This window comes from Pituophis catenifer, unplaced genomic scaffold (genome assembly GCF_029215685.1).
Source record: "Pituophis catenifer annectens isolate HBS135680 unplaced genomic scaffold, rPitCat1.0.hap2 SCAF_15, whole genome shotgun sequence".
In the NCBI taxonomy this organism is placed as follows: Eukaryota; Metazoa; Chordata; class Lepidosauria; order Squamata; family Colubridae; genus Pituophis; species Pituophis catenifer.
This window is the reverse complement of record NW_027256895.1, coordinates 20,168,272-20,180,467: the sequence shown is the minus strand read 5'-3', so window position 1 is coordinate 20,180,467 and position 12,196 is coordinate 20,168,272. Positions and strand designations below refer to the sequence as shown.

General features: G+C 36.3%; 1 protein-coding gene across 1 annotated transcript; it reads left to right on the top strand.

The window, feature by feature from the left end:
* The first annotated feature begins 1,620 nt into the window (after positions 1-1,620).
* Positions 1,621-8,648, top strand: LOC139324559 (vomeronasal type-2 receptor 26-like). Its single transcript, XM_070954270.1, has 6 exons — positions 1,621-1,790; positions 2,496-2,781; positions 3,939-4,793; positions 6,239-6,466; positions 7,529-7,655; positions 7,747-8,648. Exons 1-6 carry the CDS (start codon positions 1,621-1,623, stop codon positions 8,646-8,648), a joined length of 2,568 nt encoding a protein of 855 aa, XP_070810371.1.
* Positions 8,649-12,196: the final 3,548 nt, after the last annotated feature.

Genomic DNA, 12,196 nt, shown 5'->3' with positions numbered 1-12,196 from the left:
AAAAGCCTCTCTGACGATCCCAGCTGAGTTGCCTGATTGGCAGAGGCTTTTCAAAGCATTAGAAAAAATACTTTGAAAAGTTAAAAAAAAAAAGTTGGCCATGCCCACCCTGTCACATTATTCCCCCCACACCAAGCCACACCCACAGAACCGGTAGTAAGAAATTTTACATTTCACCCCTGATCCACATGTGCCTTTATCCCAAGTCGACTCTTTCTCCTTAGTTGTTCTCCTCTCCTAACAGCTCTGTGCATACACGTATCTGGAACAGGCCCCAGCTGTTCTTCCTCCTCACTTATTCAGCTTCCATAGGCAGCTGCCTCTCTGGTAGCTGGGAAATGTCAGACAGCCCTGGCTCTATCTCTGCTTCCGACACAGAACATCCATCAGAGTCTTCCCCAGACTCCAAAACTGGCCCAAGTTCCTCCCCAACCTCCTCATCATTCGTGTCTGCCACCAGCTCCACTGTCAGCTGACAGGCCACAACAAGATTGTGGAAAAAATGATTCCTTTATTATCACTGGTTCCTGCAAGTTCTTGAGTTACAATCAGTTGTTAAGTTACAGGTGAAAGTTAACAGGGACATCGCCATAGCCATAACCTGGATTCAAAGTTCTGATGGTCAAACAGATCACATTTGGCTGCACTTATGGCTTTTTAGAGCATCCTGAAGTCATGTAACCTTGTTTTGCTTTGCTTTTGCTTTTGCTTTTGCTTTTGCTTTTGCTTTGCTTTGCTTTGCTTTGCGTTCTGTTCCGTTGCATTGCGCTGCACAGAGTTGCATTGTGTTGCGTTGCATTAGGTTCTGTTACATTACGTTATTTTATTTTATTTTATTTTATTTTATTTTATTTTATTTTATTTTATTTTATTTTATTTTATTTTATTTTATTTTATTTTATTTATTTTATTTTATTTTATTTTATTTTAATTTATTTTAATTTAATTTAATTTTTTGTCTAGTCTAGTCTAGTTTTGTCTATTTTGCCAAAATTACAAAATAAGCAAGATTACATCTTGGAAAGCTCAGCACATTTGGATTTGGTCAGTATTTAGATAAAAGACAACCTGAAATTCCAGAAGGGTAGCCTAGACTGAGCAGTCCAACAATACCAATGAAAGCCCACTTAAAATTGTTGCAAAGAAAATGATACAGACGTGTCAATAAGAAGCAAAGTTTGACTATAAAGGAATTTAATTTTAATCCAATGTTCTTGAGATATCACTGTTTATTGTCTCAAGGGAACCAGGCATATTTTCTTTTCAGTTGTGACATAGTTCAAGAGCTCAGAATTCTGAATAGGTTATTATCTCAACTATAATTAAACATTACCTGCATGCCTGTTCCAAACTCATGGGATTTCAGGCAAAATGGAAGAACTGAGCCTGAAGAATGCTATTAATGTTCTCCATGATATTCCAAACCATGGCTGGATGCCACAAAGCTCTGTGATTTAAGTTGGTAGCATGTTGCATTCTCTATTTTTGTCTGAAAAACATCTCACAAAGGCAGGTCAGTCTGATCTACTTCAAGGATGCTGTTGCCAACAGGGGCATTTATATACCGAAAGAAGACACTCATGGAAGATGTTAGTATTCATGAAGCTACTGTTAACAATAATGCCTCAAGTGGTCTGCAAGTGTAACTTGGACGAGCCTCTTCCTATTCGTCACACATATCACCAGCTTGGAGATGTTAACATTGCTGGCATTATTTCTGTATTCTCAACATTTTCTGATGCTATTGATTTTAGTCAACACCCTTCTCAGGCACTTCAAGATGGAGTTATGTAAGCACATCTTTCATTTATAATCAACCTCTATAACTTGCTGTTCAGCCATAACAGTGATCAAAATATTTTCCTGAAAGTTTGTCATTGAAAAAGTGTCTGAAACATCCCTCTTAATAACAGATGTATCAATCTATGGTCAATCTCCATTTCACTTTCCACATGAAGTGGATAAAAACTTTTTATTTGAAAGCTGCCCAGAATCACCCTGAGATTGTTTGATTAATCAGTCAATAAAAAGACCAAAGCTCATTTAATCATACTTATTTTTAAGTATAGACTCTGGAAACAGATAAAATTATGAAGGTGTAACTACCACAAAAATATGTATGGTATTTAAGAGCAGTGATTACCCTTTCTCAGTTGATTTTATTCGTAACAAAATAGAGTTACATTCTTCTGAATAAAATGAATTTCTAGGAATATATGGTTTGCTATTAGGCATTTCTCATATATTACAAAATAACTCTTCCAACCTCAAGCCAGTGTTTGTTGGTATTATAATTTTTTTTTTTAAAAAAACCACAAGTTCTTGAGTAGTACATATGTGCTATATTTGTCCTAAGCATTTTCCAGGATCCTAGTAGAAGGATAAATATATTGCACTAAATATAATACAAAAGTATGTCCCACTGAATATTCTACTGAAACATTGCATATTCTAAATAATACCTTTCTTAATATATTATGTAATGCTTGTTGCAGAGTATCCTTTCAGAATTATCAGCATATACTTGCTCTAACGTTTGCTCTTAAAGAGATCAATGAAAATGCCCAGATCCTACCCAATGTCACACTAGGTTTCCACCTTTATAATAGCAATTCCAGTCCAAGTTGGACATATCTTGCCTCAATGGTGCTTCTCTTCAACCAGGACAGATTCGTCCCTAACTACATCTGTGGAGCGCCAATCACTTTAGCTGCAGTCATGGGGGGATCAGACATCTGTCTCTACATGGCGACCATTCTGTGCATCTACAAAGTTCCTCAGGTAAGATGTGTTGAAGTTCTACAGCACTTTCTGAACAAACATGGATTGTTTTGCTTTTATGATAAAGAGTTCAGGCTGTATTTTGATAGATACTCAGAAAGGAAACTTTAAAATGGCTGATAATCAATATTGATTAATTGGATCCAGCTGGCACACAATCATCTATTTCTTGTTATTCAGTGAGCATTTATGACCACAGATGAAGACATGGCATCCAAGAAATCAACTTTTTCTTGGATTAATAGCAAAAGTACAAGATGTTCTAATGATCTAACTTGGTTGAGGTAATCAAATGAATTTCAAACTCCAAATAAAGGTAAAAGTTAATAGAAAGAGAAAAAAAATAAATATGCATTGATGAAGTGGAGAGCATGGAGACAGAAATGTTTCTTGAAAAGCAAACAGAGATTTGACTTCCTAAACGTCCAAAGTATTTATTTGGACTGTAAGGTAGACTTGGTATTAATGTATATCCCAAGTTTTAGTTTTGTGGAGGAAAAAAAGAACACCTGTGGCATTTTGGGTATCCTAGAGATGTTTCCCTCTCTAGGAAATCGTTTATCCATTAAAGGGGGTAGAAAGAAGAGAGCCTCATAATGTTTAGCATTCATTTATACTTGATTGGATTAGCAGGGGAACACAAATAATGATAAACCTGATCAGACAATGGGAATATTGGGAAGAGGTAAATATGAGAGGTCCTTGGTGCTCTATGAGCTTGGTTGTATTCATGCAGATGTTTCATTACCCAAACAAGGTAACATCCTCAGTATGAAAAAAATGAAACATCTGCAAAACAACAAGAACAGCAGCAAAAACAACAACCAAGCTACAAACCTCTCATTTCAGTCCCAAGCCACAAATACTCTCCTTCCCAGGTAAATATTCCTACACTGAAGTATAGTTGAAACTTATTCTTTCCTTTTCCAGAATGGTCATTTTTATGTTTCCTCAAAAACAACAACAATACAACAATAAGAGTTTTTGAGGAAGAAAAACATTTCTTGAGTACTAAGATTGAAGCCAAGGTAGTCATGAAATGAACAAAATTATTTAGACAATGTTTCAATACACAAATTCAAGAGCACCCTAAAATTGAATGCGTTCTCAGAGGCTTCCATACAACTTTGCAATTGCAAATATTTATCTTTCTATAGTTGACCTATGGCTCCACTCCCCTTATGGATAAAGAGACTCAAGCAGTTTTCTTCCAACAAATGTTTCCAGATGAATCCCACCAATGTAGTGGCCTCCTCCAGTTATTGCTGTATTTTAAATGGATCTGGATTGGGGTTCTTGTTGTGAAGGATGACAAGGGAGATAAATTTGTACAGGAGATGCTCCCCATATTTTCCCAACATGGCATCTGCTTTGATTTCATACAAGAGTTCCCAAGGGTAGATTTTTACATTGATTTTAATGATCTAATAGGCAAAGGTGTCCATATATTCCAAGTTATCATGAACAGTACAGCGAATGTAATAGTCTTCTATGGTGAAATTGAATCTATATCACTTCTGAGAACATACCTCCAATTATCAGAAGTAGTGGATATACCAAAGAAGACAAAAATTTGGGTTACAACTGCTCAAACAGATTGCACTTCCAGTTCATTTCATAAATCTTGGGACATCCATTTCCTACATGGGGCCTTATCCTTTGCAGTTCACACAAAAGAAGTCCAAGACTTCCAGGGATTTCTTCAAAACCTAAATCCAACTAAAAATCAACAAGATCATTTTCAAAAAGATTTTTGGGAACAGGCATTTGATTGTGTCTTCTCAAACTCAAAAATGGAGAAATCTGAGAAAAAATGTACTGGACAGGAAAAGCTTGTGACCCTTCCTACATCTGTGTTCGAAACACACATGAGAGGCCAAAGCTACAATATTTATAATGCAGTCTATGCTGTGGCACATGCTTTGCAGTCGTTGTATTTATCCAAATCCAGGGGAAGAATAATAGCAAAAGAAGGAAGACAACAGTTTCAGAATCACAAGTTCTGGTGGCAGGTAAGATTTTAAGCACAGAAATGCCAAAATCTCACCATATCTGTAGTTGCAACTTATGTCCATAAAATCTAACTAATATATTCTGTAAGGGTATTGGTATTTTGTCTAAATGTGAAATATAGCAATGCCTTGACCAGCTAAAATATTTATATGCTCATATTAAAATTATAAAAATGCATTACTTTTGAATTATGTGCTGAAACACAGCTTAACAGCCTTTTATTCTAGATGCTTTGCTTGGAATATTTACACTGAGTTTGATCCAAAATGTTCAATATACTCTTAGAAATTTAACATTCCATAAGTTTCCAATAGATTCAGTGTCAGGTTTTTTTTTTTTTAAAAAAATGAACATCAATTTTGATCGTTCAAAGTACCTTGATGCCTACTTTTCGACTTTTAGATTAAGTCATTCTCAACCAAACCTTGAATGGAAGAAAAAGGACTGATAAGAGCCTTGATGGTGCAGTGGTTAGATTGCAGTACTGCAGGCTACTTCTGCTGATTGCTGGCTGCCTGCAATTTGGCAGTTCGCATCCCACCAGGCTCAAGGTTGACTCAGCCTTCCATCCTTCCTAGGTGGGTAAAATGAGGACCCAAATTGTTGGGGGCAATAGCCTGACTCTGTAAATCCCTTAGAGAGGGCTATAAATCACTGTAAAGCGGTATATAAGTGCTATTGCTATAATAGTGAGATTCTTACTTAAGAAAGACATAGGTTATTATAATTTTCCTTTTTGAAGCCTGTTTATTTCAAAGAAGAAATCATTCACTATAGAGTTGACCATTTTTCACCCTGAAATGTGAATAGTGACTTGTTAGCAATGATTGTTATGAACTGACCCATCCATCCTTTATGAATATTACAGATAGAATATCTCCCTTAAAAAGATTGGTCCTCTGTAATACTCTCATTTTTGCCCTTTTGAAATGCTATTATTACTTCTACATTTTACATTGGTCTATGTCAATGTAACTTAAACATCCAAGTTAAACACTTATAGCATACTAGGCTCAAGAACCGTGGTGGCACAGTGGTTAGAATGCAGTATTTCAGTCTAATTCTGCTGACTACTATAGTTTGATTCTCTCTGGCTCAAGGTTGACCCAGCCTTCCATCCTTCCGAGGTCAGTAAAATGAGGACCCAGATTTTGGGGGGCAAAATGCTGAGTCTTTAAACAGCTTAGAGAGGGCTGTAAAGCACTGTGAAGCAGTATATGTCTAAGGGCTATTGCTATATAGATTTTTCACTGGTTTTACAATTTATATTCTGTATTTCTATGTTAACAACTATGAAATATTATATTAGAATATTAGACGTATGGTATTTTATTTGTATAGTTTGGAGTAATTGCTATGATATTTGTTTGATGCTGGTCTAAAAACTAGAATAAAACAAAAAAAAAATTCCTTCCTCCCTCTCTCCCTCTCTCATCTTCTTTAGCTTCATTATTTTCTGAGAAATGCCAGATTCAACAACAGTGTTAGTGAAAAGATTTCCTTTGATGAAAATGGAAAAATCATTGGTGGATTTGATATTATCAACTGGATCACATTCCCCAACCAGTCCTTTCTTAGGGTCAAAGTTGGAGCAGTAGATCCTACAGCACCTCCAGACAAGTTCTTCAACGTCTCCGTGGATTTTATCACATGGCCAGTAGGCTTTAATCAGGTTAGATATATGAATCTAGATTTGTCTGCCTACATCTATGTAGATAAAATATTATCTTTATTGACGGAAATCGCAGTTTTGTTTATGTGCTAACCTACAGAAGTTAGTGGTGGGGGATATCTATAGGAATGTTGACATTTCTGCACCTGGAAGGGTGTGACTTGGAGGCCTCTCCATTTGGAACACTGCATCAATTGGGCCATGTGATGGACATGTGGGTGCTGGGCAGGGACTTGGATTTTTTCTATGAGTGGAGAAAACGTGGAAGCTTTCAGATTTGCGCTTTCCCAGATGTGCCCATATGACATCTCTAATAAAATGGAACTTTGAGGAAATTCTAGCCTCAGAGTCTTCTTTCCTTGGGGGTGTTACTTGGAACCCTGACACCTTACCTCTTTTAAAGTGGCTTAGAAATCTTGTATGAGTGGGTTCTAGTAATAGTTAATTCACCTTTGAGTGAAGTATTACTTTACCTCTTAACGAGCCCTGATCTGCCTCCTATTAAAAAGGTTATTTTTTTACAAAAATTGGGCAATTTTTGTTAAGTATAGAACTCTCTTTTAGAGGAATGTTGTGGAAAAGGTGGCTCCATGACAGCTTCAGAGGACCTTGGATATTTAACAAATTAGTTGTAGAATAATTGGTCTCAAAGTCTTCATACTTTAAAGTATGCTTCATCAAAGAACATAATTCTTAATGAAGTGGTTTGAGAGAATGATTTTGGAAGACCTTGGGGTAGGTTGAGAGGAGGTGAAGAGTTGCTGCCTAGTAACAATATTTTAAGAAAATGCATAATGGGCAGAGAAAAAACCACAGAAAGGAACCACTCAGCATTCTGAGGTTGTAAAAGCGATGGCAGGAAATAATACTTTCAATGACCTGTTAATAGTCCTATGGTAAGGTAAAATAAGCTCATTTGATCATATTTCCTATCTGGTATATTTGGGAAGGTTCTTAGTTTATCATTCCTTCCTTAATCTGTTGATTACCTAGTAATAATATCTCTTCAAGCACTTCCTTTCCCTTCTATACCTTAAAAACTTCTTCTTCATTCATGAATAGGGATCACCTTTTTCTAGGTGCAATGATCCCTGTGCGGCAGGATACAGCAAGGCCAAGAGAGAAGGGGAATCATTTTGCTGCTATAATTGCCTTCCGTGTCCAGAGTGGGAAATATCCAAGGAGAAAGGTAGGGAATTTCCAAACATAATGAAACTAAGCCATGAAAGTGCAACATGGTCTCTAATCCACTATGTCCACTCTATTGTGCTTTTTTTCAGACATGGATGACTGCTTTCGGTGTCCAGAAGACCATTATCCAAACCCTGACAAAAATACCTGTATTCCAAAGCAGATCACATTTTTGTCCTATGGAGAACCTTTGGGTATCAGTCTGACTGTTCTTTCTCTTTGCTTTTTTTTAATGACATCTTTGGTCATCACCATCTTCATGAAACACAAGGACACTCCCATTGTCAAAGCCAACAACCGAAATCTCACTTATGCACTTCTAGTTTCTCTTCTCCTCTCTTTCCTTTGTGTCTTTCTATTTATTGGAAGACCCAATAAGGTTGTATGCCTCCTTCGACAACCGGCTTTTGGCCTCGTCTTTTCTGTGGCAGTTTCTTGTGTTCTGGCCAAAACCTTTGTTGTGGTTCTAGCATTCATGGCCACCAAACCTGGTTCCAGATTGAGGAAATGGGTGGGGGGAAGAATGGTAAGTTTCATTCTTCTCACTTGTTCCCTTGTCCAAATAGGTTTTTGTGCTGTGTGGCTGATAACATCCCCACCATACCCAGATTTTGATATGAAGTCAATGACTGAAGAAATCATTATGGAATGCAATGAAGGATCAGTCACCATGTACTACTGTGTTTTGGGCTTTATGGGTTTTCTTGCTCTGCTTAGCTTCTCTGCTGCTTTTCTAGCTAGGAAGTTACCTGACAGTTTCAATGAAGCCAAATTCATCACCTTCAGCATGTTGCTCTTCTGCAGTGTTTGGCTGTGCTTTATTCCAACCTACCTAAGCACTAGGGGAAAATATATGTTGGCTGTGGAGATCTTCTCCATGATCTCCTCCAGTGCTGGCTTATTGGTGTGCATCTTTCTTCCCAAGTGTTTTATCATTGTGATGAGATCTGAACTGAACAACAAACATCAGCTCATGAAAAGAAAGTTTTAAGAAATCTTTTTGTTTGCTTGATATTCTTTATAGTTACATATTGAAAAATGTGGACATTTAACCCAAGATGCAATGTACACTTTTATTGGTATTCCATGTTGTGTGCCCTTGAGATTTGGATATCTCAGAACAAATTGTATAAATAAACCAACAATAGCATAAATGTATTTATTGATATATATTAGTATGGAAGTATATAGAGGGGTTAAGGAGTGAAAAAATTATTACTTCTTTTACAGAAAAATGGGCATTCTTCCTCCTTATTTGATTGGTTACAATTTTGCCATGAACAAATCTTCCACTAAATATATAGATTTTTTGTGAATCATTAAATTGTCTTTACTGGTCTTAACTCATATGCACAATATAGAATATTGTATAGAATAACATAAATGATCATTGGTCTGTTGAGTATATAGAGTTGTTGCAGCACTTGTCTGAAAGGCAGGCTATAATTCTATATGCCACTTGATGAAATCATTCTGGTCTCTGGGTGAGCACTGGATCACATTTGTAGTGTCTTTGGAAGTACTCTTTGTTGTGTTTCACTGATAGAAATGAGATTTAAATAGGTAGAGACTACAATGTCTCCCACTAACCTGTATTGTTTTGCCAGCACTTCCTTTTTTTAAGTGTCCTACTAGGGAAGACTGTGATGAATCTTCTTTAGTGGCACTCAGGAATTGTATGTCTAATCTAATGAAAAGAAGGACTAGTAGAGATATGATACCAGTGTTCCAATATTTAAGAGGCTCCTACAATGATGAGGGGGTTAACCTATTTTCAAAGCACCAAATCGCAAGATAAGAAACAATGGATTGAAACTAACCAAGGAGAGAAGAACCTAGAACTATGGAGAAATTTTCTAACAGAGAGAGCAATCAATGAATGGAATAGATTGCCTTCAGAAGTTGTGGATGCTCTATTACTAGAGGCTTTCAAAAAGAAACTGGCAATCATTTATCTGAAATGGTATAGGATCTCCTGCTCAAGCAGGGGATTGGACTGGAAGATTCTAGAATAGGATAGGATAGGATAGGATAGGATAGGATAGGATAGGATAGGATAGGATAGGATAGGATAGGACAGGACAGGACAGGACAGGACAGGACAGATCTACAGTACCTATAATCAATGCCTATAAATATGCCTACATTATATCTCTATTTTGGTTTACAGATCTCAAGATAATATTTTTGTCTTGTGGCTCATTCCTTCTTGCCTCAGGAGGCCCTCAGATCTTTTGAAGATGTTTGCTTAGGTGACAATGTCACTATCACAATGGCATCATTTTGCTTGTCTCTTCCAAATCCTATGGGTCTCCATGGAAAATGGAGGAACAAAGCAGAAGCATGTTATTTATTGTTCCCATGATATTCCATCTCATAGATGGAAGCCCCAAAGATTTTTGAGATGATTTGATAGTATGTTATACTCTGTATTTCTCTTTGAAAAACATCTCAAGAAGACAGGTCAGTTTGATCTACTTCAAAGATCTTCTTGCAGGCAGAGACATGTGAACACAAAAAGAAGGTACTCATGGAAGATGCTAGCATTCATGTTAATAGTAATCATTATTACTACATTCTCTCATTATTAAGAAAGAATGCTTCCAATTTCAAGGCAGTGTTTGTTTTGTGATAAAAATAACACCAGTTCTTGAGAGGATATATATGTGCCAGTATTTTGCTTTGCATTTTCCAAGATCTTAGATGAATAATAAAAATATTGTACTGAAACACATTCCACAAAATGTATTGTAGTGAAGGATGGCAAGTGCCATAATAAGAAACAAACACCTTGTAATGCATTTTTAATTTTGATTATTTGGTTTTGCAGAATATTTTTTCAGAATTACCAGCATATCCTGGCCTTAGCGTTTACTATAAAACAGATAAATGAAAATCCCCAAATCCTACGCTGGGCTTCCACATTTTTAACAGCCATTTTAGTCCAGGCTGGACTTACTTTGCTTCAATGTTGCTGCCTTTCACTCAGGGAAAATTCATCCCTAACTACAAGTGTGGGGTCCCAAAAACTTAGTAGAGTAGCATAGCATAGCGTAGCGTAGCGTAGCGTAGCGTAGCGTAGAGTAGCATAGCATAGCATAGAATAAAATGGAATGGAATGGAATGGAATAGAATAGAATAGAATAGAATAGAATAGAATAGAATAGAATAGAATAGAATAGAATAGAATAGAATAGAATAGATCTACAGTAGCTATAATCAATACCTATAGATATGCCCATAATTATCTCTATTTTTGTTTAGAGATATTAGGATATTATTTTTGTCTTGTAGCTCATTCTTTTTTGCCTCAGGAGGCCATCAGATGTTTTGAAGATGTTTACATAGGTGACAGTATCACTATTGTTATGGAATTATGGACCCAAATCCTATGGGTCTCCATAGAAAAAGGAGGAGCTGACCCTGAAGGATGTTATTTATTGTTCTCATGATATTCCATCCCATGGATGGAAGCCCCAAAGCTTTGTGAGTTGATTTGACAGTATGTTACACTGTCTATTTCTCTTTGAAAAACATCTCAAGAAGACAGGTCAGTCTGATCTACTTCAAAGATCTTGTTGCAGACAGAGACATGCGTACAGAAAAAGAAGACACCCATGGAAGATGTTAGCATTCATGCAGTTACTGTTAATAGTAATGCCTCAAGTGGTGTGCAAGGATCCTAGCCTTCAGTGTGATTTTCGTGAGCCTCTTCCTATTCATCATACACATCATCAGCTTGGAGAGATTAACATTGCTGGCATTATTTCTGTATTCTTTACATTTTCTAAACCCATTGATTTCAGTCAAAATCCTTCTCAGGGATTTCATGATGGACTTATGTAAGTACAACATTGTTGTGGAGGTTAATAAAATCAATGAACCATGAACTTTTGTCTCTGTGAATTTCTACTTTAACAAAATGAGCCTTTAAATCATTTAACAGTAAATGTTTTTTATTTACATAATAAAAACATAACAATATCTATACAGTTAATAAACAACACTTAGTTACTATGATGAATTGTCCTGTCAGCTATATATCTATATCTATTCTCTCTAAACTATGTTATCTATGATTATTCTTCCTCAGAAGAAATATTATTATAAATCACCAGAACTGCTCTTCTAACAGACTTCCAAAGTGCTCACAGTTGTTTAACGGAAGATCCTAGAAGAGTTAAGATCTAAGACCTAAGACCAAATAGCTAAGATGAGTGAAGATCGAAGAGTAAAGAGTTTCTGACAAGAATCTCCTTTTATACTGCTAACTATGACAGTTAGGGTAGGACCAGGGAGATTCAAACATATTAGTTGCCCTCTGATTGGCTTATGCATCTGTCCATTCCAAAAGCCATTAATAGGCACAGCTATAGAGAAATAAATTTTCTCTAACAAACATCATGTCAAGTTCTGGACATTGCTGTTAAATCACATGATGCTTGAAGTGTTTTCCTTTAGTGACAAAAGCATCAGAAGAAGCATCTTAAACAAGATGCTAGATTTATTTTATGTGAAGTTATAATTTACTTCAGTTTC

What these genes read in the sequence shown, in the direction of transcription:
- LOC139324559 (XM_070954270.1), top strand. Translation starts at nt 1,621, where the DNA reads ATGCCTCAAGTGGTCTGCAAGTGTAACTTGGACGAGCCTCTTCCTATT. An exon ending in GCACTTCAAGATGGAGTTAT is followed by an intron (nt 1,791 to 2,495) that starts GTAAGCACATCT and finishes TGCTTGTTGCAG; the next exon opens with AGTATCCTTTCAGAATTATC. An exon ending in GGCCAGTAGGCTTTAATCAG is followed by an intron (nt 6,467 to 7,528) that starts GTTAGATATATG and finishes ATTCATGAATAG; the next exon opens with GGATCACCTTTTTCTAGGTG.